General features: G+C 68.0%; 4 protein-coding genes across 4 annotated transcripts; 3 read left to right on the top strand and 1 right to left on the bottom strand.

Annotated features, from left to right (window-relative positions):
* Positions 1–169: 169 nt before the first annotated feature.
* CHLNCDRAFT_133596 (hypothetical protein) lies at positions 170–5057 on the top strand (the record flags this gene model as incomplete). The annotated part of the gene is made up of 10 exons (XM_005851875.1): positions 170–824; positions 953–2568; positions 2758–2862; positions 3048–3167; positions 3285–3496; positions 3613–3756; positions 3906–4073; positions 4232–4418; positions 4598–4837; positions 4959–5057. 10 exons carry the CDS (start codon positions 170–172, stop codon positions 5055–5057), a joined length of 3546 nt encoding a protein of 1181 aa, XP_005851937.1.
* A 495-nt stretch (positions 5058–5552) lies between these two features.
* Positions 5553–11496, top strand: CHLNCDRAFT_133597 (hypothetical protein; the record flags this gene model as incomplete). Its single annotated transcript, XM_005851876.1, has 19 exons — positions 5553–5570; positions 5692–5787; positions 6049–7295; positions 7584–7653; positions 7861–7962; positions 8100–8205; positions 8399–8497; positions 8616–8675; positions 8807–8988; positions 9117–9156; positions 9372–9466; positions 9566–9691; positions 9810–9863; positions 9995–10069; positions 10233–10322; positions 10461–10576; positions 10786–10887; positions 11030–11126; positions 11269–11496. The coding sequence occupies 19 exons, from the start codon at positions 5553–5555 to the stop codon at positions 11494–11496; spliced, it is 3003 nt and encodes a 1000-aa protein (XP_005851938.1).
* Positions 11497–11649: 153 nt separating this feature from the next.
* On the top strand, positions 11650–18255 carry CHLNCDRAFT_133598 (hypothetical protein; the record flags this gene model as incomplete). The annotated part of the gene is made up of 10 exons (XM_005851877.1): positions 11650–11775; positions 11944–13257; positions 13352–14956; positions 15098–15224; positions 16610–16697; positions 16849–16948; positions 17106–17256; positions 17477–17542; positions 17788–17862; positions 17990–18255. 10 exons carry the CDS (start codon positions 11650–11652, stop codon positions 18253–18255), a joined length of 3918 nt encoding a protein of 1305 aa, XP_005851939.1.
* A 1821-nt stretch (positions 18256–20076) lies between these two features.
* CHLNCDRAFT_56611 (hypothetical protein) lies at positions 20077–21060 on the bottom strand (the record flags this gene model as incomplete). Its single annotated transcript, XM_005852193.1, has 2 exons — positions 20077–20704; positions 20888–21060. The coding sequence occupies 2 exons, from the start codon at positions 21058–21060 to the stop codon at positions 20431–20433; spliced, it is 447 nt and encodes a 148-aa protein (XP_005852255.1). The 3' UTR covers positions 20077–20430.
* Positions 21061–27765: the final 6705 nt, after the last annotated feature.

Here is a 27765-nt window from a genome sequence, read left to right on the forward strand (position 1 = left end):
CGTGCCGCAGGCGGCGTGGGTGGAGGAGCAGCCCGCTCCCGGTCACCTGGAGCTGCAGCAGGCGCAGATTGTGCCCATCAAGTCGTGCTGCCTGGAGGGAGCCTTCCAGCTGCAGCTGTACGCAGAGAGCTGAACCGCTGGCAAGCACGCTAGCTTGCAGCTTGGTAGCATGGCCACTGCCAGCGCAGTGGTGCCTGCTGGTGGCTGCGGCGGCAACCTAGGGGGCGAGGCAGCTGCAGCGGCGGCGTGCTGCCGCGGCAGCGCAAGAGCTCCAGATCCAGATGACCCTGGAGCTGAGCTGGCGGCTCTGCTGGCAGCCGATCTGAGCAGCAGCGACGGCGAGGATGGCGCAGATCCCGAGGCAGCGGCCCTGAGCCTGGTTGGCGAGGGCCTGACCGCAGTGCCCGCAAACCTGGCAGCTGCCTTCCCGCCACTGCGCCGGCTGTGCCTGCACGGCAACGCCATTGCCAGCGTGGCCGGGCTCGGCGGGCTCGGCGCGCTGCAGGACCTCAACCTGTCATCCAACAGCATCACTGAGCTGGCAGAAGGCGCCCTGGCGGGCCTGGTCCAGCTCACTAGCCTCAACCTGGCCAGCAACAGCCTGGCGACTGTAGGCGTCGGCGCGCTGGCAGGCCTGACCTGCCTGCGCCGCCTCAGCCTCGCCCACAACAGCCTGGCTTCCCTGTCGGGCCTGGCGGCGCTGCATGGCGGCCCGCTGGAGCGGCTGGATGTGCGGGACAATGCGCTGGCCAGCCTGGGGGACTTTTCGGTGCTGGCAGGCCTGCCGCGGCTGGCAGAGCTGCAGGTGGCAGGCGACATGCCAGGTGCAGGATGCAGCTACTCGTGCATTGGACACCTGTCTGGTGCCCCTTCCATATGCAGCAGGAGCCCTGGCACCACCTGCCTTGCTGCCGCTGCTATCTCCACCCCTTTATACTGTTGCTGTCTGCAGGCAACCCGGTGTGCCGCCAACCACAATATCGCCTGGCCATAGCAGCGGCGCTGCCGCGGCTGAAGCTTCTGGATGGGCAGCCTGTGAGCCCCGGCGAGGCGCTCCAGTACCTGGCAGCCCTGCAGCTGCAGGCATTCCAGCCCGCGCCAGCGCTGCCGCCACCCCCAGCACCAGGGCAGCTGCAGGGACAGGCACTGGGGGAGCAGGCGCCGCAGCAAGCCCAGCGGCCGGCAGTAGCAGCTGCCGCTGGGCGACTGTGCGACAGCGGGCAGCAGGAGTCAGGCCAACAGACGGCTGCACCGCCGGCTGAGGGGCAGGAGCTGCAAGGCGCTGGGCCCTCCGCCCCTGTGCCGCTGCAGCGCATTCAACGGATGATTGCGGCATTTGCCGGCAGACCAGCCCCGGACAACTGCTTGCAGCCACACGGTGCACCACCGAGCTCTCAGCAGCAGCAGGCACACCAGGGCGAGGCAGAGATGAGCAGCGCTGGTGGACCAGAGCACGAGCTTCTGGAGCTGCTTCACAGCTGCCCGCAGCTGGCTGGGGCCATCCGCAAAGCCTTGCAGCAGGTGGACGCACCAGCCTCGCCGGCCAAATCGCACCACCACCACCAGCATGGTCACGCCGCCTGCTCCGGCCAGCCGCAACCAGAGGAGGATGCACAGCGGCAGCTTGAGCGCTTGCCGGCTGTGCTGCACACAAGCACGGCAGCCCAGACGGAGCCTGATGTGGATGCGACCAAGCAGCAGGAGGAGTGCCAGCAGCAGCTGGCGGCCCTTCAAGATGAGGCGCAGGCGCTGCAGGCTGAGCTGGAAGTGCAAGCGCTGGCGACGCAGCGTGCGCAGCAGCATGCCGCAGCGTCTGCACAGCAGGCGCAGCAGCAGGCGGCAGAGTTTGCCCGCCTTGCAGATGTGCAGGTGGCCGAAGCCAGGCAGCAGGCGGCCGGGGCGCTGGATCAGGCCCGGGGTGAGCTGGGCAGCTTGCAGGCGCGGCACGAAGCGCTGGAGGCGCAGCTCAGCGAGGCTCACAGTAGCGCCGCCCAAGGGCGGCGGCGGCAGCAGGATTTGGAGTACGAGCTGGCTCGGGCGTGGCAGGAGCTGGATGGTTCAGAGGCGGCTCGCCAGGCGGAGCAGCAGCGAGCCGTGGCCGAGGCTGAGCGGCTGGCTGCCGAACTGGCGCACGGCAGGGCCGAGGTGGCGGCTGTGCGTGGCGAGCTGGCGGCGGCGCGGCAGGAGGTCGCGCAGCAGCGACAGGTGGCGGAGCGGCTGCAGGCGGAGGGCGCGGCGGCTGGGGCGGAGGGCAGCAGGCGGCAGGAGCAGCTGGAGCAGGAGCTCGCTGCCGCACAGGCCCAGCTGGCGGACCGGCAGCAGCAGGCGCAGGAGGCAGCGAGGCGGGAGCAGGAAGCTGCGCAGCAGCTGCGCCAGCTGTCCTCCACCCTGGCTGCTGTGCACGAGGAGCACGACGCGGCGCTGGCGGCCCTGCGCCAGCAGCACCAGCGCGAGCTGGCGGCCGCGGCGGCAGACTCGCGAGCGGCGGCGGCGGCGGCGCAGGCCGAGCGGGACGAGGTGCAGCGGCGGCTGGCGGCCACGGAAGCCGAGTTCCGCTGCGCCCTGCAGGTGGGAGGGCGCGGCTTGCTGTTGAGATCCTGCTCGCGCTGCAGCTGGCCTGTGCGGGATACTGGCCTTTGCAGGATACTGGCCTGCGCAGTATCTGCAGGACTTCGTGAAGGCTCCTTGCTGCCCTGGAGCCATGCATGCCGCCGGGCGCTCGTCCAACAGCGCCCCTGGGGGCCTGGTGGGGTGCAGGAGGCGGCCCGGGAGGCTCAGCACATGCGGCAGGACCTGGAAGCACTGGCTGCCGAGTGCGTCGAGCTGCGGCGGGCGCTGCGCGACACCCAGGCCAGGCGCCAGGTGGGATGCTACAGGTGGCGTGCTGCAAGCGTGCTGAGGCGAGGCATCGATGCAGCTGCAGCTGGCAGCAGCCAGCCTGGAGCGGTGGCACCGGCATCGGCCCGCTCAACGGGTGTCCCCCTTGCCAGCTGGCTCTTGCCTCCTCTTGCCAACGTGCGCCTTCTCACCTCCCTCGCCTGCCGCAGGACGCCGAGGGCCTGGCGAGCGAGCTCAGCGAGGTGGTGCAGCAGCAGAAGCTGCGCATGCGAGGCCTGGCGCAGGAGAAGGCAGAGGCGTGTGCCCGGCTGCAGGCGATGAACCCGCAGGTGGGCTGCCTGCCGCTGCCTGCCGCTGATGGGGCCTGCTGGGCCTTGGAACGCCCGCTCCCGGCCTGCGGATTGCGTTGAAAAAGGTCGGTCTCGGCGCGTGCGGTGGAAATACAGGAGCTGGAGCGGCTACGTGGCGAGCTGCTGGCGTTGCGGGAGCGGGCCGGCGAGCTGGCAGCCATCCGGGACCAGCTGACGCAGGAGCGGCGGCTCACCGAGTCGCTGCAGCAGCGGCTGGCGGGCGCGCAGCAGCAGCTGCTGGAGGCCAGGCAGGAGGCTGCAGCCAGGCAAGAGGCCGCCGCCGGCCCGCGCCGCTGGGCTGCCGGCTGGTGCCTGCTGGCGCCTCCCATCCTGTGGCGTGGGAGAGACCTGTGCCACATGATGGCGACATTGTATAGGCCTGCTTGCACATTTGTTTGACGCAGCGTAGCTGTCGCCATTGCAGGCTGGCTGAGGCTGAGGCGGCGCTGAAGGCGGGCCGGGAGGAGGCGGGGCGCCGTGCGGCGGCCGCCGAGGGCGCCGCTGCCGAGGCGCGCAGCCGCGCGGAGCAGCTGGCTGAGGAGTCCCAGAACCTGCGGGATGCTGTCAAGTGAGGGGCAGCTGCTGCAGCAGCAGCTGTTGCTATCGCGGCGCCTCCTTGTCGCCACCGCAGGCTCTGGAATAGCTGCTCACCTGACCGCAGTGGCTGACCCCAGCCCAGCCCAACCCTCCCCCTTCCCCGCCTCCCTGCTCCCGCAGGATCAAGGAAGCGATGGTGGACTCTGCCAACGAGCGCATCGCAGACCTGAAGAAGGCGGCGGCAGAGGCGGGTGCTGCCGCTGAAGAGGCGCGCCTCGTGGCGGAGGAGGCAGAGGAGGAGCTGCAGGCGCTGCAGGCCGGAGACGCCGACAAGCAGGAGAGCCTGAGGTGGGGCAGCGGCCGGAAGGGTGGCAAGGGAGGGGTATGGCGCCCAATCCTGGCTGCCGGCATGAGCCCGCCGTGTGCAGGCACTGATGCTGCTGTTGCCCTTCGGCCTGCGCCATGAGTCATATGCTGTGCTGTGCGCCTGCCTGCATGCCTCGCAGGGCGGAGATCGAGGCGCAGGAGGGAGTGATTGAGCAGCTGGAGCGGCGACTGGCCGACGCGGAGCGCGCGGCGGCGCAGGCGGCCAAGCGTGCGGCCGCGGCCGAGTCGGCTGCTGCGGAGAAGGAAGGCATGATAGCATACGTGGGGGAGGAGGTGGAGCGGGTGAAGGCGCTGTTCGGGCAAAAGGTGCGCTGCTGCGGGGCTGTCTGCTGCCGCTGCCTGGGCCGTGGTCGCTGCTTCTCCCATCCGTACGTTGGCGCCTGTTCTGTGGGTGTTGTGCACAGAGTGGGCAGCAGCTCAGAAGCATCTCAAGTGTGCTGCTGCTCTGTGTGCCGAATGGCCCCCCACCTATGGCTGTGGTGCAGGAGGCGCGGCTGGCCGCCGACTGCAGCGCCGCGCAGCAGGTGGCAGCCGAGCTGCGTGGCGAGCGAGATGTGCTGGCCGCCAGCGTGCGCCAGCTGGAGGCGGAGGTCCACGGCCTCCGCCAGCAGCTGCGGGAGGAGCAGCAGCATGGCCGCGCTGCGGCAGGCGCGGCGGAGCGGCACCAGGGCCAGGCGGCGCGGGCGGCGGCGCGGGTGCTGGAAGTGGAGGAGGAGCTTCGGGAGGTGGGGCTGGCTGGCAGGCTGGCTAACTGGGTTGCTTGGCGGGCTTTCCTATGTTTCCAAAGGATGTACCGCAGCAGATACTGCGCACCCTTCTGAAGCCTTCCCCCGCATACCGCTGCAGGTGCTGTCGGCACTGGAGCAGCACAAGGCCGCCTCCGCCGCCAAGTTTGCCCAGCTGCAGAGCGTGCTGCAGGACGGGCATGCGCCCTTCTTGCACTAAGGCTCTGTCCCATGCCTGGAGCTGCTCCTCCCATTTGGTTTATTTATGGAGTGCTGCTATACCATGGTAACACGGGGCAAAGTGGATGGTTAGGAGGCAGCATCCCGCCGCGAGGTGGCAGCACGACATGGATAGGGGCCATACTGTTGACCTGGCGGCGCACTAAACTGCTGAGAAAAAACCTGCACCTCTGCTGCCGGTGGGTGCCCTGTCCAGCCAGCTTGAGAGCTGGGTGCGGTGGTGGGCCAGGAGGCCCGCCATCCTTCTTGCGCTGTCTCTGCATCCTGCTTCCCGCAAAGCCGCACTCAATGTTTTGCAAATCGCCATTACCTTCCGGCATGTAACGCAGTTTAAACTGTGGCCAGGCGCACACGTGCATGTTCCGCCACCGGCGGCAGCCCAGCGCCACCGCCACAGCGTGGCACAGCGCAGCGGTGCAGAAACTCTCGTCACATGCTGCCCTCCGCATTCCTACTTATCGCTCTGCTTTCTGGGATGGATGACGATGACTGGGTGCGCCCGGGCCAGCGCTTGGTTTTGCGGGTGTCAAATGTGGTCCGTGCCCAGCACGCCAAGCGATCGCCGTGCCCGGGGCCTCGAGTTGAATTGCTTCCGCGCGCTTGACGCTCTGCAGGACCTGGCGGCGTTGGAGGAGCTGGAGGCGGCCGCTCTGGCGCAGCGCCAGCAGCAGCCCGCTCCCCACAACGCCTTCCAGCCCTCCGGCGCAAATGTAGGATGGCCACAGCGCGGCAGCGGGCCTGGGACGGGCCCCGCTGCACCCGCCGCCGCGCCGCCGCCTGCCTGGCAGCAGCAGCGACAGCCGGTGCCAGGCGCAGCCGCAGGGGTGCCGCCACAAGCGCAACAAAGCTGGCATGGCAGGAGCGGCGCTGAAATGAATGCAGGCTGGTTGGCGCCTGGCAGCAGCGGACTGCCACCCCCCGCTCCGCCGCACTACGGAGGCGGCAGGCAGCAAGGTGCGCCGCCGCCGCAGCAGCACACATGGCAGCCGCCGCCACCCCAGCAGCAGCCGCAGCCGCAGCAGCAGCAGCCGCAGTGGGGCCATCCGCTGGAGGGTGCAGCCCCGCCCCCGGGCAGGCCAGCCTATGGGGCAGCACCCAGCTGGCAGCGGCAGCAGCAGCAGCAGCAGCAAGCGCCGCCGCCTGGCCCACAAGGCAGGGGCAGCGGTGGCGCCGGCCCCAGCGGCGTGGCTGGCAGGTTGCCCGGACGAGCAACGGGTGCAGCCACCCACAGGCCGCCGCCAAAGAAGCAGCAGCCGCGGGGGCAGCGCCAGAAGACGCCGCCGGCGGCCGCCAGCGGCCAGGGCCAGAAGCTCGTGCAGCCGTGTGTGTATGCCTTTTGGAGAAACACGTCGCCTGGCCCCGGGGCGCTGCCGGCGGCCGCGGCGGCTGGGGCCGGGCCTCCCGCCGCCCTGCCCCACTACCAGCACCAGCAGAAGCTGCAGCAGCAGCCCGCGCAACAACCGCCACCGCAACGGCAGGCTTGGCCGCCGCCGCCGCAGCGCCAGCAGGTCGCATCCAGGCCTGCATCTTGGCGAGCGCACCCAGGGAATGCAGCACAGATGCAGGGGCCTGCTCCCCAGCAGCAGCAGCAGCAGCTACCTTATGCGCCGCAGCCGACCGCGGGATCCCGCCCTGCACCACCACACCAGCACCAGCAGGCAGCCTTCAGGACCACAGCCGATGCAGCTCGCTCGCTTGTCGAGGGGCTGCCGCCTCAGGCCGCTGCCGGTGCCGCACATGCGGCGGGCCCTCAGCAGCCTCAGCAGGCTCAGCAGGCATTCCGTGATCAGCCACCGGCGCAGCCCCACGGGCAGCAGCACGGGCAGCAGGTGCCTGCCGACATTGACATGGAGTTTTACTTTCCAGAGGGCATGACAGCCTCAGCCACGGCGCCGTCGGCATCAGCTTATCACATGCCCGCACAGCAGCAGCAGCAGCAGCAGCAGCAGCAGCAGCAACAGCAGCGGGCCCCAGCAGCCGCCGCCCCAGCAGACTTCCCCGGCTTTGCCCCGGCGGCAGCGGCGGTGCAGCCGGGGCGGCAGCAGCCCTCGCAGCATCAGCATCAGCAGATGCAGCAGGAGCTGCCATACCATCGTCCCCAACCGGCTGCGGCACAGCAGCCTGAGCCCTGGCAGCCCTGGCAGCTGGCCTTTGCTGCACGCCCAACCGGTGGCGGGCCATCGCCCCGCGGCGGCGTCATGTCGCCTGTGGCCGCAGGGTGGGCCACGCCCGGCGGCGCAGCAGGCAACGGCGGCAGCGGTTGGGGGGCAGGCGTGGCGCATGACGACGCTGGTGGTGTGGGCGATCCTTTGGGCGGCGGCGAAGGCGACCTGGTGCCTGTTAACACCACTACTGGCGGCATTCGCCTGCACAGGCGAGCAGGGGCCTGGGAAGTGGCTGTGGCTGCCTGAGCAGCTGTGACCTGCGCCTCCTAGCCACCATACCGAGCTGTGTGCCACCCACTTGCACGGCGCGCCTCACCCTGCTTGCCCGTGCTGTGCTGCAGGGTCTGCGCTCGGCACTGGGTGTTTCCCAAAGGCGTGTCGCAGCGGAAATACCAGCTGGCCTGCATCCAGGTGCCTGCCCGCCTCCTTGCCTGCCGGCTTGTTCCAGCCTGCCTGCACACCTTGTGGCTGCTGCCGCCTGCCTGCTTGCCTGCCTGCCTACCTCCCTGCCCCCCCTCCCTGCCTGCCCTTGTGGCCGCTGCCGCCAGCCTCCGTCTCAGCGAGTTGCTCAAGGGTGCACGCGCCCAACCCACCCTGCCCTCTCGATCCCGCCCGCAGACCGCGCTGCTGACCAACACGCTGGTGTGCCTGCCCACGGGTCTGGGCAAGACGCTGATCGCGGCGGTCGTCATGCACAACTTTGCGCGCTGGTTCCCAGAGGTGGGGCCTGGGGCTGAAGCCGCCTGCCTGCATGTGGACCTCTCTTCCGCTGGGTGTCCGTCCCGCCTAAACACCTTTGCCCCTTTGCCCCAACTGGATTGCCCTGCCCCCACCACCCTGCCACCCTCCTGGTGCAGGGCAAGGTGGTGTTTGTGGCGCCCACCAGGCCGCTGGTGGCGCAGCAGATGGAAGCCTGCCACTCCTTCATGGGCATGAGCAAGTCGGGCTTCTGCGAGATAACGGGTGGGCCTGCCTGCCTGCCTGCCTGCCTGCCTGCCTGCCTGCCTGCCTGCCTGCCTGCCGCTATCGACAGGCTGCGTGGCTAGCTGGCCGGCGCTGGCTGCCCGGTGCCGCCCTTCACTCAACCTTTTTCCGCCACCACCTCTTGTGAACCACTGGCTTGTGATGTGCCTTGCTCTATTGTGGCCGCGTGCAGGCGGCTCGAGGCCGGATGCGCGCAAGCAGGAGTGGCAGGGCGGCATCCGGCGCGCCTTCTTCTGCACGCCGCAAACCTTCTGGAAAGACTTGCAGAATGGTGGGTGTGACTGCGGGCGGGTGGCGGGCGGCTCGGGTCGTGCCTGTCCTCTGTCTTGCTGGGCGCCCGGCGGTGGCATGCGCCTCAGTTCCTGCAATCTATTGGCCCTCCCATGCAGGCATCTGCCCGTATGAGCGGGTGGTGTGCCTGGTGGTGGACGAGTGCCATCGAGCCACGGGTGGGGAGCCTGCTGCTGGCCTGGTGCCTCTCCAACTTCCAGGCCGACCCAAGTCCCTCCTGAGGCGCTTTCGCGCGTCCCTCCTTCCACCGCTGTGCCTGCCTTGTTGTCGCTGCCTGGTCCGCCCGCAGGCAACCAGGACATCGTGAAGGCAGTGTCGCTTATGCGGCAACATAAGTGCAAGTTCCGCATCCTGGGCCTCAGCGCCACTCCGGGCGCCGACGGCGCCAAAGTGCAGGCAGGGCGCGCCTCGCTGCCGCGGCGCATTCCGCTTCTGACGGTTGCCGCCAAAGTCACGCGGCTTGTGATGCTGGTGCCGCGCTGAGCACCGCGGTTCCTCGCCAGGCTTGGCTTCGCCAGCAACTGCTGCCCTCTCCCATCCGTTGATGGCTGCCTCCCTTGCTGGCACCCCCCCCTGCATCCCTGCTACTCCTGCCGCAGGAGGTGATCGAGAAGCTGATGATCTCCGCCATCGAGTTCCGTACCGAGCAGGACCCCGATGTGGCGCCTTACACCCACCCCAAGGACATCTCTGGCACGTGCTGCATGCGGCTGTCAAGCCAGGATGGCTGGGGCAACGCAGGGGCACCCGCTGGCCGGCATGGCAGCAGCAACAGCTGTTGCAATCGGTGGCGGCGAGTCGAGTGGTTTACTGCCCGTCCTTCACTGCGCGTGCGCCTGCCTGCCCGCCTGCAGTGGAGCTAGTATACCCCACGCGCGAGACGGTGCCGCTGCGCGCAGTGCTGCTCCGCCTGATCCACAATTTCATTGCGTCGCTGGTTGCCAAGAAGGTGGGTGCCTGGCCTGGAGGCAGCTGCCACCGACAGGAATGGGGGCTGCCTCGGCCGCGCGCTGGCGCTTCGTCCCAGCACCATCACATCTGGGTGCAGGAGTACTATGGAAACCCCAACCCAGAGACTGTATCCAGCCACGCGCTGCGCACCTCTCAGAAGGCGAACTCCTTCAACCCCGCAATCGCACAGGCAGGGCTGGCCTGGGCGGGCCTCGGCACCTGCGTGCGCTTGCTTGAATGCAGTGGCGGGAGGGACATGGGCAAGGTGGCTCCCGACTCTGCAGCTGGGCACCGCGCTGTGCTAGTGCTTGAATCTGGTTGCGCGCGCTGGCTGCATGCAGGCCCAGGCGCTTGTGCAAGTAAGGGATTTGCTGGATGTGTACGGAGTGGCCCAGGTGGGTGGGCAGGGGTCAGCAGGCAGCAGCTCAACTGCATCAGGGTGACGCCGTGCCCGGACCGCATGCTGCTGCGGTCCGACCTGGCGCCGGCTGCCCTAGCACATGGCTCCATTGCGCTGCCTCTGCAGGCGCTATCATATCTCAACCAGAAGATCAACGATAACTATATGAAGAGCCTACGCGACGACAGCATGTTCTGCAGTGTGAGGCGGTCAACCGGCCGTGGCGCAGCCCGTTGCGTTGCATTCCTTGCACATGCATGTCCGAGCGTCTTGAGAGGGTGCCTGCCCCCAGGCGCACATGGTTATGCCGCCGCCAAACACGCCTGAAGGTGCCCCGCCCCTGCCTTTGGTCCTGCCTCTGCAGTTCCAGCAGTCCCTAGAGGCCGCTGTGCGGAACGGAGGCAGCAGCCCCAAGCTCATCAAGCTGGTGCAGATCCTGCGCCAGCACTTCTCGGTGAGGCAGCCGCCTTGGGCCGTGTGGCAGCCATTCTTCGCGTCCTGAGCGGCAGCACCCCACATTCGGTAGCTGCAGGGCAACACCGCTGGCTGGACCTATCACCGCTGCTGCCTTTCCATGTGCTGCCCCACGCAGGCGCAGGGCGGGGAGGAGGGCGCCAGTGGGCGGGTGATTGTGTTCACCAATTTCCGTGACGGAGTGGCGGAGATTCGCGCGGCGCTGCAAGCGCACGAGCCGCTCATCACTGCCAGGTCAGCACAGCAGGGCACAGCATGGTACAGCATGTGCGTTGGTGGCACTCGGGGTTGGTGCCATAGCACAGGGGGCTGGTTCCATTTACAAGAGGCACCCAGCCAGCCAGCAAGGGGTCACAGCTGATGAGGTCTGCGCCACAGGCTCCAGAATGTAAATCTACTCTGGCTGCCGCTACCCTGCCGCTATCCTTCCTTTAACCCTGCAGGTCATTCATCGGCCAAAGCAACAGCGGCAAGAGCCGCGGCGGCAAGGCCAGCGGCGGCGGCATGACCCAGAAGGAGCAGAAGGAAGTGTTGAAGGGGTTCAGGTGCGGGGCGGGCTGAGGCAGCTGGCTGCAGGGAGCCTTTGCCTGCATGCCTGCTGACTCCGCCATGGCCACCTCCCGACCCACGCCCATTGGTCTCTCGTTTCCATCCTCCTCGCCTGCCCACCCACACGTCTGCCTCAAGGTCTGGCGCCTTCAACTGCCTGGTAGCCACCTGCATCGGCGAGGAGGGGCTGGACATCCCGCAGGCGAGCTGCCACAAGGACGCATGCCTGGCCGGGGTCAACAGTCATGGCTGTTGCGGTACAGTCTGCGTGCCTGCTCATCTCCCAGCTGCCGCCCTCAGCTTTCTCCCACCCTCATGTCGCCTTTCTCTCCATCTCAACGCCTCGCTCGTCTGCCTACGCCGCCGGCTGCCGCCAGGTGGACCTGATCGTCTGCTACGACGCCACCTCCTCCCCCACTCGCTCCACCCAACGCATGGGGCGCACGGGGCGGCACAAGGAGGGCCGGGTGGTGTACATCCTGGCTGCTGGCAGGGAGCAAGATAAGTACAACCAGATTGAAGAGGCGAGCATCAGCAGCAGCATCGACAGTGGCAGCATCAGCAGCAGCATCAGCAGCAGGCAGCAGCAATGCCCTGCACCGTGACACCGGCAGCGCCCTCGCCGTGCTGCAGGCCTAGCCTGCCCTGCCTGCCCACGACTCCTCTGTACACATGCAAACACACCACTACCAGCGCCGCCCACACCACCTTCACCCTCACTTGCACACCTCACTGCCTGCCTGCCCCCGCAGAACACCATGAGGCTGCAGCGAAAACTGCGCAACCCTCGCGGCTTTGAGTTGTTCGACCGCAGCCCACGCATGCTGCCCCACGCGTACGAGCCTGTGCGCATAGATGTGGCGGTGGAGCACACGCCGAAAAAGGTGTGGCGGGGCACCGGGAATGGCACATGGAGGGGGCTGCTGGCATGGGTCACGGGCAGGGTGCACGCACCTGACCAGCTGGCTGGTTCGCATTACTGTGGTGCGGCGGCTGGTGAGGCTTGCCTGTTTGTATGCGTCGATCTGTTGTCCCCGCTGTGCACTGTGCAGGAGTCGGAAGCCAAGTCTGGCCGCGGCAGGGGCCGCGGCAGCGGCAAGGCGAGGGGTAGTGGGCGGGCGGCTGCGGGCAGCGGGCGAGGGAGCGGGCGCGGGAGGCGGCGGGCCAGCGGCCGTGGCCAGCTGACAATCATTGACAGTGACTCGGAGGAAGAGCGAGCACAGATGGATGGCGGCGATCTGGGAGACCGTGCAGGTGCTGGCGCGGCAGCAGACGCGGCAGCAGCAGCGGCAGAGGTCGATGACTGGCGGTTTGAGCCGGTGGCCGAGGCAGCAGACGACTTTGATGCCCTCATGGAGGCGGCAGCAGAGGGCCCTCCAGAGGCTCCAGCAGCAGCCGCTGCAGCATGCAAGCCAGAAACAGCCAGCAAGGGCGGCCGGCCAGCAGGCGGCAAGGCCAGCGGCAAGGCCGCCGCCGCTGCTGCCGCCACTGTTGCGGCTGGAGCCGGAGCTGCTCCAGAGGTGGTGGATCTGCTAGGGGATGATGATGATGATGCTGAGGTGGCGGTGGTGCCAGCTGGCGAAGGGGCAGCAGGAGACCAAGTTGCATGCTGGGATGCCCTACCAGCCACGGCCCCAGCAGCTGGTGGCGACGGCTCGCCGGGCGCGCCGCCCCCGGCCTCGCCGCCAAGTGGCGGGGAGCAAGGGGCTGGGGAGCCGCCGGAGCAGGCCCAGCCGGCAGTCCAGCACCGCTTGCTGTTCCCAGACGTGTCTGCCGCAGCTCTTGGTTGGGATATGGCAGGGCAGCTGCGCATCGGGCCACCACCCACCCTCGAGGCTCTCCTGGCGGCGGCGGCTGCCCTGGCGCCTGCTTCTAATCAGAACGACCACCAGCAGCAGCAGCAGGAGGCTGTCTCTACCCCGCCTCCCACACAGCAGCACCCCCTGTTGCCGCCGCAGCGGGCACCTGACGGCCTGCTGCTGCGCAGGCAGTGTCGAGTGCGGCGGGAAGCGGTGCATGGCGGCGACCCACAGCAGCAGCAGCAGCAGCAGCAGGACGAGCAGCACCTGGTGCGGTTTGACGATGCGGCAGCGCACCGCTGGGCTTTCCTTGCAGCAGCCGGGGCGCAGGAGCTGCCCCCTCCACCTGCCGAGCAGCAGCAAGCAGCGCTGGGCGGGGAGGCGGTGCAGCAGCAAGGGGCAGCTGGTGCTGTGGCCGCGCCAGCAGCTGCGGCGGCCAAGAAGCCTGCCAAAGTCAGCAAGCCTCGCAAGCGCAAGATGGCAACTGCGTCAGGCCCAGCAGCAGCGGCAGCGGAAGCAGCAGCAGCCGGCACAGCGCCGGCTGGGGCCAAAGCAAAGAAGCGAAAGGTGGGTTGTGGCACGCCCATGCCTGTTGCAGCTGGCCCCTTTGTCCTCACCAGGGTCATCTCATACCCGCTTGCGGCTGCAACCCCGACTGCAGAATGCCAAGGCGGCGGCAACTGAGGCAGCAGCGCCGGCAGCAGCACCCGATGTGCTGCAGCAGGAGCAGCAGCAAGAGCCGCAGGAGGCTGCTGCTGTGGCGGCAGCGGAACTGCTCGTTGCTGAGCAGCGAGCTGCGCCGCCAGCCCAGCCCGTGGCAGCAGCTACACCCGCGGTGCCTGCTGCCGTGGAAGCAGCACCAGCGCCGCCACAAGCAGCTGCTCCTGAGGCAGCCATGGCTGGCTGCCCTGACAGGGATCTGGCGGCAGCGATGGCAGCAGCTGGGTATGACCTGGCTGATATTATTGATCTTGCTGCTGACTCAGATGATGACCTGGCACCAGCTTTGCAGCCAGCCGTGCAGGCAGTCGTGCAGCCTGCCATGCAGCCGCTTCCTGCGGCTGTGCTGCCATCACAACAGCAGTGGCAGCACCAGCAACAACAGGCTCCAGCGCAGCCGCAGCCGCATCAGCTGCCGCGTTGGCAGTACCAGCAGCAGCACCCTGTGGCCGGGCCAGGGAAGGAGGCCTGGGAGCCAACCTACTCGCAACTTCCTCTGCTGCAGCGGCAGCGCCAGCTGGTGCAGCCTCAGCAGCCTCAACCGGCCCCAGCACCCCAGCAGCCGCAGCAGCCTCCAGAAGAGGAGCAGCAGCAGCGAAGTTACTCGCAGATGCCGCTTGCACAGCGTGGGCAGCAGCTGGCGCAGCGTCAACGACTGCCTGCAACACAGCGGGCGCAGCAGCCGGCGCAGCAACCGGCGGCCCAGCAGCGGCAGCAGCTGCTGCAAAGCCCGCGGGAGCAGTCAGCCTTGCATGATTCTGATAGCGACGTTCCAAATTGGGACCTGCTGCCCAGCGGCCAGTGCAGTGAGCCCCCACCCCAGGAGGAGGATGCAGAGGGCAAGGAGAATGGGGGGAGCCAGCCTGCAGAGCCGCTGAGCCTCAGCCAGCTGCCGTTGGCGCAACGCCTGGCGCGGCGGCGGCATTTCCCGCCTCGCCCGGTGGCAACAGGCGCAGAGGCGGCATCCGGCTCAGGCGCAACGCTGCCACCTGTGCCACCGGTGCAGCAGCAGCAGAAGCAGCAGCAGCAGCCTCCACCGTCCCAGCAGAAGCGGCGCCCTCGCCAGCTGCCCTCCCAACTGGGCAGCGCGGAGCGGCGGCGGCGCCACCGGCAGGAGCAGGAGGAGGAGGAAGACGAGATGGCGGGGCTTGCTGGCCCTGCCTCGCTGCCACAGGGCCAAGGAGAGGAGGAGGAAACGCTGGCATCTCGGGCAAAGCGCCACAAGCAGCAGCAGCAGCAGCTGCAGCAGCCAGCCGAGATCCCAAGCCCTATGCAGCAGCCATGGGCGGCGCAGCAGCTGGCGGCAGCACAGCTGGCGCAGTATTCGCAGCAGGCAGCGCACCCTGCAGCTGCACAGCTGGAGCAGCCCGAGCAGCGAGCTCCTCAGCGCTTTGAGCAGCAGCGGCAGGCTGCAGGTGTGAGCACGGTTGGTGGGGCCGAGCAGGCAGAGGAGGATGTGCCTCTGTCCTTGAGGCGCAAGCGCCTGAAGGCCAGCCAGCGCCAGGGGCAGCACACGGTGGCGGTGCTGTCTCCCGCCTTTGCGGCAGTGGGCGCAGCGGAAGTCGCATTCGCTGGCAGGAATGTCGGGTGGAAGGACAGCGGGAGGCAGCAGCAGCGGGGTCAGTGGCTTGGCCAGCCGTGCCCTGAGCAGCAGGTTGCGGAGCCAGCGCTTCCTGTTCAACGCCAGGCAGAGGCCTATGCAGCAGCGCAGCAGCAGCAGTCCTGGAACCAACAGCAGGAGGCGCAGCATGGAAGCCAGCAGCACCAGAGCGGCCAGCAGCAGCTGAGCGACCAGCCCCAGCCGCAGCTGAGCGGTGGCAGCGTCCCTCTTGAGTGCGGCGCAGAATGGTATCCTGGCCATGGAGGTTGCTTGGATGATGGCGGTTTCTTGGGCAGTTTTGGGAGCGGCGGCAGCGGCCCACCGCCCAGCTGGCAGCACAGCCGAGGCCAGACCGGCAGCGGTATCCAGCCACCGCATCAAAGCCTTATCCAGCAGCAGGAGAAGCCACCAGGGATGCAGCACCAAGATCAGGGCTGGCACCCCGGCGGGCGGCAGCCACCCGGTGCCAGCGGTGCGAGCTGTGGCGGCAGCGCCTTGCCTGCGCCAGCAGCAGCAGCAGAGCCAGCATGCTCAGACGTCTCCTGGCAGGACGATGGAGACGACAGCCGGCTCCCAGCACCGCCGCAACAACAGCAGGGTTGGTGGCAGCAGGCGGAGCAGGAAGGCGGCGGCGGTGGCTTCAGCTTCCGCCCACCCCAAGCGGCACCGGGGGCAGCGCCACCCCGCGAAACGCCTCCCTGGAAACGAAGCGGCAACGCCCGTGGCGGCCCTGCTGGGGCTAAGCTTGCGGGAGCCTCGGCGGCGGCCAGGCGCCGTGTGGTGGTGGACAGCCAGACCCCAGAGTGGCAGGCGGGGCCACAAGCAGCGGGTGCCGGGAGGGCACCGCCGCCACCTGTGCCTGCACCTGCCGCTTTGGAAGACAGCCAGGCGAGCCCTGAGTGGCAGCCTGCATTAGTAACAGCTGCAGGCGGGCGGCGCAAGGCTGGAGCAGTCGTGCTGGACAGCCAGACGCCTGAGTGGCGGCCGGCAGCGGGGGCTGGGGTGGCGGCAGCGGGCCGAGAAGGTGCTGGGTGGGACACCCAAGCGACAGGTGTGTGTGTGCGAACTGTGCCTTCGCTGCTGGCTGTCAACAAAACGCCTGCGCTTTGGCAAGCTGCATGCTGCCAGCCTGCTGCTGAGGGTCACAGCTCGCGCCTGCTGCCCTCTGCAGACTCTCCTGCCAGCCTGCCACCCATGCACCAGCAGCAGGCAGGGGTAGGCAACCTGCGGCGCCTGCAGAAAGGCGGCAGTCGCCCCACTAGTGCTGCAGGGGTCGCCACCGGCGCCCCTGCGCCAGCAGGAGCTGAGGCGCAGCAGTCGCCGCCGCAAGGCCGGCGCCAGCAGCTGGAGGCGGCGCAGGAGCGGCTGCGGCGGCGGGAGGAGGCGCGGCGCAGGGCTGCGCGGTTTGTGGACTGCGAGGCTCAGCTGTCAGGGGACGACGCATCAGGCATGCTGCTGCTGCTGGGGCTGCCATGGGCATGGAGGGGCACATGGCACTAGTGCCTCACTGAGATCCTGCTGCTGGCTTGCTGGCTGCATTCCCGGTCGCGAAAGACCTGCCACCTGTGCCTGCGTTGCCGTATCCTGCTCGCTGTGCAGGGGACGAAGGGGAGGGCGGGGATGAGGATGGCCTGAGCGACTTCATTGACGAAGCCAGCCAGCCTCCCAGCGGAGAGGGCAGCGGCAGGTGGGTGCGGCGTGGCACTGGCAGCGCTGGGCGCACATGAGGAGCGCTGGAGAGGATTGGTTGCCGGCTCCTGCTGAGGTCTTGCGACTGGCTGGCCCTCTGCTGAGTAGGAAACCGTTCTGCTGCTGTGCTGCGCTGCGCTTATTTGCAGGGTCTTCCAGCCTCCGCCCATGGGCCTGCTGCGGGCCTCGCCCTCGCCCGTGGCTGCCTACGCGCGCATGCTCGAGCGGCGGCGGCGGCAGGATGCGCAGGTGTGCGGGGAGAGGCACCTTGGCGGCATGGCATGAAATTGGCGCTGGCATGGCTGACGGCCCGCGGGTTGTGTTGCATAGGGTTGTGGGTTCACCCACCCACCCCCCGCACACATGTGCATTGAGCCCGTCCCCGGCCTTTGCGGCGCCGGTGCAGGTGCAAGACACTCCAGGCGCCGGCGGCACTCGCCTGGGCGGCGGCCAGCTGGGGCTGGTGGCCTCCCGGCAGGGGTGGCCACGTGGAGGCGGGGGGCAGGAGGGGGAGGAGGATGACGAGTACGATTTGGAGGACTCGTTTCTGGCCAGAGGTGGGCTTTGCTTCCTTCTGTGTGTGTGTGTGTGTGTTATCGCACTCTCGCGGTCACACAGGAGCTCCCCACGCAGCACCCGCCCTGGCCAGGATGCTTTGCCGAGAGGGCTGAAGGCCTGGCTGGCTGCCTGGGGCGCGGCCGGGGCGACGGACCTGCTGCGCTCCCCGACCGTGGCCGCCGCCGCCGCCGCCACCCTTTGCCGCTGCCGCTGCCACAGAGTCGGAGCTGGGCAGCGAGGCGTTGTCGCATGAGCATCAGTGTGCAGCGTGCGGCGGCGACCAAGGTGGGCGGGGTGTGTGCCTGTGGCGAGCGTGGTGGCACGTGTGTGCGTGTGTGTGGGGGGGGGAAGTCTGGTGGCTGCTGGGCATCACAGCAGCAGCAGCAGAGCGTGCAGGCAACAGCATGCGGCAGGCGCTGCCATGGCACAGATGCTTCCAACAGCGTGTTTGCCCCATGGCTTCCGTCACAACATGGAGCCAACGGCAGCACCCGCCACGCCCGGCTGCGCCCTTTCCTGTGTGTCTGCAGGCGACCTGCTCTGCTGCGACGGCTGCCCCTCGGTCTACCACCCGCGCTGCTGCGGCCTGGGCGGGGTGCCGCCAGGTGCGCGGCTGGGGAGGCGGCTGGCGGCTTGCGTGATGCCCACCTGTGGCTAGCATGTCCTGCCTCGCTGCAGATTGTGGGTGCTGATACTGCTGCTACTCTGCCCCTGCTGTCTGGGCTGCTGCAGGGCGCTGGTTCTGCCCCGTGTGCTCTGACGGCCAGACCCCCGATGGCGCCGCTGGGCAGCGCCACCGGCAGCGCTCCACAGCCAAGACCGGCGCTGGCGCTGGGAGCCCTGCAGACGGCGGCAGTGGCGGTGGCGGGCTGCAGCAGCGGCCGCCGCCACGCGGTGGCAGCCGCCTGGCCGGGCAGCAGCAGCAGCAGCAGCAGCAGGCGACGCCAGAGGCGGGGCTCTCTAGTGGAAGCTGGGGCGACGGGTGTGACGGGTGGTAATGAAGGCGGCCACACCCCCAGCTTTGATGCGCTGTAGAGAGCGTGCTGCCCATCTCGTGTGGACACAGCCACCGATTTTTGCCTCATGACTATGCAACATGAGTGGCCAGCGCGCTGCCTGGCGGCCTGCGGGGCGGCACCGGCGGGCGCAGCTCCAGGCCCACACTCCTCGCCCCCCCCATTGAATCCCCTTCTGGTGCATTGCTGCTTGCCACACACAACCCACGGGAAACTTCCGGGGCTGATGCCAGGCGGCGTTTGTCCTCGCTGGACAACACGCGGCGGCCACTCCTGCGCATCGGAGGCAACAATTCAGCGTTCGCTGAAGCGCAGACACCTGCTAGGGAGGCTCCTGCAGAGCTGGCGGCTCAGCAAGCATTCCAGGCTTCAAGTATGTGGCGTTGTCAGGGCGCCTGCTCACTTCACATCACCCAGTACGCACCTGGTAACATTTTGGGAAGCGTGCACGCAAGGAGAGAGGGTGAAAGAGGCTGGGCCCACCATCACCCCTTGCTGGGACGCTCAGGTGCGCGCCATTGGCGCTGGTGGCACCATAAAGGCACGAGGAAATGTATGTAGGCCACGGGAGAGGGCGGGAGGGATGTGGAAGAGGCGAGCACAGGGCTCCGCAATTGCCAATTGCTCGTGTGAGCCCCTTGGGCGCCCCACAGAGCGTCGAATGAACCCATTGTGAGTGCTGGGGGGTGGGGTATGAGAGCCGCAAGCGGGCATGCATGCATCTGGCCACCTGGGCCTTACTGAGGCCTGGGTGGAAGGGGCCGTGGTGCCATGAGCCGCCGCCATCTGGCTTCGCCATCCCCTCTTCGAGCAACCAGAAGGAACCACGGCACACACAAACCTTCCCAAGCCCCTCCCAACACCCCAGCTCTCTCGCCCCCACTCCACACACCCATTTCACGCTATGTACGCCGTCGCAGCTGCCGCCTTCGTGGCTGTTGCGGAGGTGGTGTATCAGAAGGTCCAGAGCAACCAGGAGGACAGCGCCTGAGCGTGCTGTACTGAGGGTGAGCCCTACACATGCAATTGTCGCTGGCAGGGCCTTGCACGCCCGCCCCCGAGATCCACGAGTGATCGGGGGCTAGAATTCTAGATTTCCGGTGCTGGGGCCCACGTTGGCTGCGGCCTGACCTCGAGGATTCAGCACATGGCGGCTGCCCCATCACACCTCCCTGTCCCTTCACGCCTCACTGTATAGGCCGCCTCACGCTGATCCATGCTGTCTGTGCTGCAGGCATTATGCCTCGAGCTGCAACCTGATCAACCCTTCCCCCCCCCGTGGCGGCGCCTGCCGCTCGCCCGCCCGCCTGCGGCGCGCCCGCTTTTCATCCTCCGCTTGGATTACGAAGACCACTGCACAACCATGACCGCCCATGCTTGTTGAACAAACTCCTACCTCCCCTGCAGTTTGCAGTGAATGCCCCGTCCCTCTGCCGATTTTATGCCATTTTTTCCCAGCCAACCAGCCTCTGTTCCCGGCGCCCCTTTTCCCGCTCCCCCTGGTTGATCTGCCGCCCTCCTGTCCCCGCAAGTACCCTGCAAACTGGTGGTTTTACACTTGAAGTGTCCCTGTGCTGTTCTGAATGCCTCCTCCTTCTCCTTGTGCCCTCTTGGAGACCGCATGCTGTTTTGAACCTGTCCCCTCCCCTCTCCTCCTCCCTGTCCTCCCAGAGAGACTTTGCACTGCCTCAATCCGTCTTTCCCTCAGCGCTGTGTGCTGAGACTGAGCCCCGCTGCAACACCTGTGTAAGCTCCATCGCAACCAATCTGGAACGTGAGAGGGGACGGAGGGTGTGTGCTGCTGGCGGATGCATGTGCTTACAACGAAGCGGATGTGAAAGCGCGGGCGTTGCCGCGCCCACCCACTGCCGGGCATTACCTCATAGAAACAGTCAGCACAAGTATGGCAACAGAGGGCGACCGCCCTGTCGGTGGCAGCATGGTAAAGGGGAGCAAGGAGCAAGAGAGCAACGAGAACATGCAGCGCTGGGAAGGGGTGGGGGAGAAAAAGATGCAGCAAAGGGCAAGCGTACAGTGTGCAGCGTGGTACATGATAGGGCAACAGTTGGGGGCACGGAGGGCTGCCAGCACCCGGTGGATGAGCAGCAGGCCGCGCAGCAAGCAGCAGGCATGGGCTGGGGTCGGACGTGGCAGCCGTCAGTCGTCGCCGCGCAGCCGCCGCGCCAGCTGCATGTCCTTCACAAAGATGGTGACCCGCTTGGCGTGGATGGCGCACATCTGGGCATCCTCAAACAGGCCCACCAGGTACGCCTCGGCCGCCTCCTGCAGCGCCGTCACCCCCGCCACGCTCCACCGGTTGTCTCCCGAACCGACGGAGCCCAGCACCTCGCGTGCCAGCCGCCAGAAGGGCGCCCGCGCAATCAGCTTCTGCGTGGCAAACTTGCCCATCCGCTGGTACTGGCGGATCTCCCTGCAGGCGCATGGGCAGAGGCTGGAAGTCGGCAGGCGGAGGGCAATGGCCGGCGGAGGCGCGAGCACGGAACGCAACGCGCGGCAAGGCGGGCGGACAGAATGGGGTCCGGCCCTCTGGCTCCCCGCTCCGTCTCTGGCCGTCCGGGTGCTGCCCCTCCCCGCCAGCCAGCAGGCCACTCACTTGAGTGCCAGTTCGCCCGGCCGGTGAGGCCTGTGGGGCTGGCGATGCGCCGGGCCCTCCTTCTTCTTGCTGCCGCTGCTGGGGCGCTTGAAGCCTGGGGTGTTCCTGGACGCCAGCCGCTTGGGCGGCATGATTTTGGTGGTCTTCCGCGCCTGGCTCTTCACCCTGGCCATACTGCGGCAGCTCGCGCGAGGCGGAGACTTGGTGGCGCTTGGCGCAGGGGCTTGCCCGGTGGCTGGATCCGCTCCACCTGGAGATGACAGCCTGTTGCAGGCTGGAGGGCGGTGGCGGGCGCTGCCAGCACCAGGGCAGCACCGGTGGGCAGATTCCTCGCTGCGAGGAGTGCCTGGTGTGTGCGGTGTCTGGTGCACCCGTGCAAGATGGGGGATAGGGGTCTTGGCGCTCCGTTTGCACGCATGAAGCGGGCCTTGGCAAAGCACGGGCGCAGCACGTCGGGCATAGCAGGGCGCCAGGAGCCCCCGGCCACCCCTCCCGCCATCTGTCGCGCTGAGCATGCGCATTGCAGCGGCAGCAGACGCCTGGGCTGGCTGAACACCGGCAGGCACGAACCTTGCCGAGCCAATTCGGCTCCCCAGGGCCCCTGCGGCCCAGAATTAGGCCCTGACAGAGCGGGAAGGCAGCCAGGGATCAGCCATGGGGTGCAACATCGACAAGGTGAGTGTGGGCAGGCCCATGTGGCGAGGCCTGGGCACCAGCAGCCGTGGAGGGCTGGGAGGCGGCGCCCACGAAGTGATCACGTTGCGATGTGTCCCCGCAGATGCTCATCAAGGGTAATCCCCCGCGCCGCAAACCCCAGGCCTCTCCCTGTGCCCACTCTGGCCTCGTTTGGCCGGGGCCCCGCATGCCAGCGCGCTGGGCAGCTCCGCAGTGCTGCAGGCAGCCGCCCGAGGCTGCGCGCCGCGCTGTGTGCCGCGCCACGGCCCACCCGCCGTCCGCAGCCGGCAACCCCGTTGCCGCTGCGCCGCCTGCTGCCGGCCGCCCCTGCAGGCATCCGCTCCTTCAGCCCCGACAACCAAAACGTGATCGAGTTCTACAAGCCGCTCACGCTCATCGTGGGGCACAACGGCGCGGGCAAGACGGTTCGTGCTGGCCAGGCCGCCTGGCCGGTTCAGGCGGCTGTGCTGCCTGGCTGCATGTGAATATGTGGTGTGCTGCGGGGTGTGCCGGCGGCCGTGCAGGCTCCTGCTGTGCTGCAATGGCCTTGCACTGCACCGCCGACCCCGCCCCGCGCGAGCCGCATCGCTGCTGCAGACTGTGATCGAGTGCCTGAAGATGGCTTGCACCGGGGAGCTGCCACCCAACACCCGCTCCGGCCAGAGCTTCATTCATGACCCAAAGGCAAGTCGCGGGGCTGGCCTGCGGGAGCCTGAGGCTGGGACTGGGCTGCTGCTGTAGCACGCTTGCCAGCGCCGTGCATGCCGCCCCGCCAGCACACAGATACGCCGCCTCTCTGTTGCCGCCTGCACCCTGCCCGGTGCCCCGTGCCCCATGGCCCCATCTCCCACGTCCCCCACGTCATATATGTCACACCTGCCGTGCCTCCTGCCCCGCCTGTGCAGGTTGCGGGGGAGACGGAGGTGAAGGCTCAGATCAAGCTGCGCTTCATGACTGCCACCAAGCAGCCGGTGGTCATCATACGATCCTTCCAGCTCACACAGGCGCGCCACGGCAGCTGCCCGCTGACAGGCAGCGCCGACGCCGACGCCGCAGTCGCTGTTCCCCCGGCCCCGCGCTTTGCTATGGCCGCTGCCGCCGTCCAGCCAGGCTGGTGGGCGGGACGGTTGCCGGCCGGCAGGCCTCGTGGTGGCACTGGTTTGCATTTGCAGCTTGAGCGTTGGGCTTGAGCCAGCACTCCAGCCGCAATGCTCAAGCTGCAGCGGCGGCAAGCACCAGGCCTGCCGCTGGGCGTCCCTTCCACTTCCCCGCCCGCCTGCCACGCTCCCCTCCGCACTGCCCCCCCCTCCCCCCTGCCATATTTTAACTCTCGCCCTCCCTCCTGCCCACGCCCGTCTGCGCCCCTGCCTCTCCTCCTTGCCCTCCCGCAGAAGAAGGCCAGCATGCAGTTCAAGGCGCTGGACAATGTGCTGCAGACGCTCAACCGGGAGACGGGGGTCAAGGAGGCGCTGAGCTACCGCTGCGCCGACATAGACAAGTGAGCTCCAACAGTCGGCGGGCAGATGCCTTGTTGGGTCCAAGGCTGGCTTGGTGTGCCGTGTCTGTGCGTGTGGTGGGGCGGGTGGCTGCCGCGCGGCGCAGCTGGGGCGCAGGTGGGGCTTGCATGGACGGCTTTGTTGGGCGCAGCATGGGTGCCGGGGCCCGGGTTGGCGGGTTGGCAGCTGGAGCAGCCTGCCCGAACCAGCCTGCCCTGCTCTGCTCCCCTGCACACACCTGGCAACCTGCCTACCCACTGGCCTGCCTGCGTGACCTGCCCGCCCCGACGCGCCTTCTCCCATGCTGCCCACCTGCTTGCCTGCCGTACCTGCCCACCGTGCCTGCCTGCTCTGCCCTGCCTTCCCTACCCACCCACCTCATCCGCCCCACAGGATGGTGCCCCAGCTGATGGGAGTGAGCAAGGCGGTACTGGAGAACGTCATCTTCGTGCACCAGGAGGAAAGCAACTGGCCGCTGGCCGAGGGGCAGGTGGGCAGGGGCGGGGGCTGGGCGGGGCGCCGTCGACAGAGTGGGTAGGCACGGAGGGTGGGATGCTCAATGTGTTCTGCCGCCGTGGCTTTGGTGCGATGCCCGGCGTGCAAGCAGCCGCCTGGCTATGAGTTTCTGCCGCCGCCGCTGCGGCTGCGAGCTGACCCTTCTGCTGACGTGTCCAGCCAGCGCCCTGCCCCACCTGCTGGCCTGCCGCCTTGGGTCTCCTGACCTGCCCTGTGCCGCGCTTCCTGTCCTCCTCCCGCCCCGGCTTTCCACCTCGGCAGGTGCTGAAGAAGAAGTTTGACGACATCTTTGCAGCCACCAAGTACACAAAGGTGCGGTACAGGCGGTCCCAGTACATTCTGGCGGTGCATGTGTGATTTCAACAACCATCAGGGTGCAGTGCAGTGCGTTACAAGAGGGATGTGACACTGTGTGTACCATCTTGGCCAGTGGTGGCCAGTACCTTAGGTTGCCAGTATCGTAGGTGGCCAGTACCGGGTGCCGGCAGTAGGGGCTAGGCAGTACGAGGGGGTGGCAATACACGGGGGCTGGGCAGCGCACCGGCACACGCACAAGTGTGCCGAGCTGCCGCCTTCAAGTTGGGGTTCGCCGCGCTGTTGCATCTCGTCTGTGCTCACCAGCCCGGCGAGCTGCAACAGGGGGCGAGGCCGTCTTTGAGGCAGCGGCTCGGCAGGCTGGCTGTGCGCCCGTGCAGCACCCTGGGGGGCAGCAGTACTGGCGTGGCAGCGGTACGGGCCGGGGAGCACAGGGTGCCAGGCCAGGGCACTGCAGCTTCTGTCGCGCCTCCCAAATGGCAGGCAGCGCCTGCTGGTACATGTTGTTTAGCGCACCGTGCTCAGCTCTTCCTTCGGCCTGTATGCATCAACTCCTCTTGCCTGAAACCTGCCCTGCCTTAGCGGCGCCACGCGCTGCTGCGGCAGCGCGGCGCAGCGGGGGGTCCTGCATGCAGCCGGGGCGGCTGCGCCCGGCGCCGCCAAACCGCTGCACCGCACGGCATGCAGCGCCTCCAAGCGTTAGCCTACACCGCTAGCAGCACCCCTCTCTGCCCTGATGCTCTGATACATGCGGCGCACACACCCCCTCGCTCTCTCCCTCTCCCTCCCTCCCACGGCCCCCTGCAGGCTCTGGAGGCCCTGCGCAAGCTGCGCACCGAGAAGGCGCACGAGGTGAAGGAACTGAAGCTGAAGCTGGAACACACGCGAACGCTCAGGGACCAGGCGCAGGTGGGCTGCTGGCTGGGGTGCTGCGCTGGGTTGCTGTGCTGGGTCGGTCTCCCCGTCTCCAGCCTTGTGCAGGGGGGCATGGGAGATGGCGTACCCTTTGCTCCCTGCCGCCGCCGCAGCGACTGACGAGTGAGAAAGAGCAGGGCATGGAGCGGGTAGAGGCGCTGCAGCAGGAGATTGCACGGCTGGAGGAGGAGAGCCAGGTGCGCGCAGCGGCCTGGTGCCTGCGTTCTGAGCTTGCGCTGTGCCTGCTCGCCTCCCGGCGGCTGCACACCACCCCCGCGAGTGCACGCCCTGCCCTCTCGTTCGGCAAACGCCTCCTGCCTCTCCGCTCCCACTCCCTGCCCCTGCTCGCCCCACGCGTGGCGTCCCCGGCTGCCGCAGGTGGCCTCAGGCCGCAGGGCGGAGCTAGCCAAGCAGCTCAACGACATCGAGGACTATTCTGAAGCCCTGCAACGCACCACCGCGCAGCACGAGCTGGTTGCCAAGCAGAATGCCGCGACCCTGAACCAGCTGCAGGTGGGCGGCGACGGGGTGCGGGAGCGGCATGTGGTGCGCTTTGGTTTGTGCGTGTGGCGTGGTGGAGGCAGGTCGTGAGATCAGAGGTGCTCGGCTGCATCTCCGCGAGGGAGAGGGGCCGAGGGTTGGGGTCGGGATGTCTGCCGGGAGCGGGGCACATCGTTGACGTCCCGCACCCCGTACCGCGTGATCGCACCGCCACGTATCTGTACCGCTGCGCATACTTTTGTACCGCAGTCCGCCTATGGCGAGGACGACACCGCCGTCGCGGTTGAGGAGCTCTTGCAGTGGAAGCGTAGCTTGGAGCCCACCATCGCAGAGAACGAGCAGACGCTGCGCAGGTGAGGCGGCGCCGCCGGCCGCAGGCTGCTGGCTGCTGGGTGTTGACGCTGGTGCCGGGCCCTTCCTGCCTCCTTGCATGAAATCCGCCCCCCTGTGCATCCCGCCGCTGCGTCGTTGGCCACTGCTGCCAGGGTTCATGTGTTTCTGATCGATTGTGCGACCTTGTCTAGCCTTCCTGCCCTGCGCTTGCTCGGCGTGCACCAGTCTTGCGTGGCTGCCCTCGCCTCCACCTACCCTGCCCTGCTCCCCTGCCCGCACTCCTCCGGCAACCTGCAGGGTGCAGCGCGACATCCAGGTTGTGGGGATCGATGTGGAGGCGGCCAAGGAGCAGTACACGCGGGACGTGAAGCAGCAGGTGTGCGGTACAGCCTGCGGCGACCACCCACGGTGCCATCTGCAATACAGCGTGGCTCTGTCCAGCAGCACCGCCGAGGGCAGCAGCGCAGGCAGCCAGCAGCCAGCCTGACTGGCCCAGGCCGCGCCATAGGCGGCGGCGGGGCTCGCAAGCGCCTGCTGCCTATGTCCGCTGCTGCTCACTTGTTGCCGCCCTCCCCGGCGCTGCTGCTCCTCCTCGCGCTGCAGGGCCGGCTGGCGGCGGAGGCCGAGGCGCACAGCCGCAACGTGGCCGACCTGCAGCGCTTCCTGCAGCAGATCTGCGCCCAGGCGGGCGTCACGCCGGCAGACGGTGCGCCCAGCCGCACAGATGCACGGTCGGGCGTATCCTTATGCCTTGCACCGCGCAGCTGCACGGCACGGGCTGCTCGCTGAGCTGCTCGTGGGCTGCACCCATGGCGCCACGGGTGCATAACCCGCCCAGCTTCTCCTCAGCCCCCAGCTGCTACAGCGGCACCCCAACATGGCATGCTGCGCGTTGCCCTCCCCCCCCTCACACCACTATTACCCATCCGCCCCGCCCGCAGGCACGCCCGCGGCTGCGGCGGCGGCCTTCAGGGCTCGGGTGGCCGAGGTGAAGGCGCAGCTGGCGGGCGCCAAGTCCAGCAACCGCCTGGTAGACGACAACCTAGCCAAGGGCATTGACCAGGTGGGCGCAGGGCATGAGGCGGGTGTGTGCTGTGTAATGCTGTGTGGAGTGTGCGTGTGCAGGGAGGCGCGGGGCACGACGCGGGGCTGTCGGCTGGCTGGCATGCCGCCGCCTGGTGGCTGTCTGGCCCGGGGAGACGGGCCACGATCGGCATACCAGTTTGTGGTGCGGTTTTGTCTGTATGTGTGGTGTGAGGGCACCCCTTCCCGGTTTGCTGCTGCCTCCTGCTCTGCTGCTGCAGGTCACCTCGGAGCTGATGTCTCAGGCGGAGTCGCAGCGCATGAAGCGCGACCAGCAGCAGCGCAACAACAACAAGGCCGGCGAGCTGCAGGCGCAGGTGGGTGGCGGTGGTGGTTGCGGTGGTGGTGGTATGGTGTGTGTGTGTGTTTGTGGGAGACGGCGGTGTGGTGTGGCAGCAGGGGTGGCCGTTGCAGGAAGCAAAATGGGACGCGGCGGCTGGTGAAGGAAGGAAGGCAGGAGGGAGGGAGACCTGGGCCCCCACCTGCTGCGGCCGCTGCTGCTGCTGGGGCATGAGGCCGGCTGCCGCGCTTGCCTCCCTGTGGTTGTGCCGCCAGCCTGCCTTGCCCCGCCCATGCCTCCCGGCTGCTGTGCTGCCACCCTGTCCGGGACCCGCGCCCCGCTGCCCTCCTGCGCCGCAGTTTGGCCACCTCGTGGTGAACACCAGCATGCTGGAGTCTGCTCAGCAGGCAGAGCAGGAGCTGGAGGCTTCGATGAATGCCAAGCAGAGCCAGCTGGCCAACAGCAGGTGGGCGGCTGCCGCCAGCAGGGGTTCGCCTCGTGCCGCATCCACACTGGGGAGGGGCTGGGGCGGTGCTGGGGGATGCTGCAGTCGAGTGGAATTGGGCAGGGCTTGGATCCTGCCTCTTGGGGCGCTTGCAGGGAGTCCAGGAGGTTTTGCGGCAGGCGCACAGGCGGGGCGCACGCAGCGCCGCCCCGGCCCTGCTGTTGGCGGGCCGCCGGCAGGCATGCCGGCTTCCTCCTCCTCCTCCTTCCCTTCCTTTCCCATCAGAAGGGAACAATGCATCCACGACATGCGTGTTCCT

The sequence above is a fragment of the Chlorella variabilis genome, assembly GCF_000147415.1.
Source record: "Chlorella variabilis unplaced genomic scaffold CHLNCscaffold_1, whole genome shotgun sequence".
NCBI lineage: Eukaryota > Viridiplantae > Chlorophyta > Trebouxiophyceae > Chlorellales > Chlorellaceae > Chlorella > Chlorella variabilis.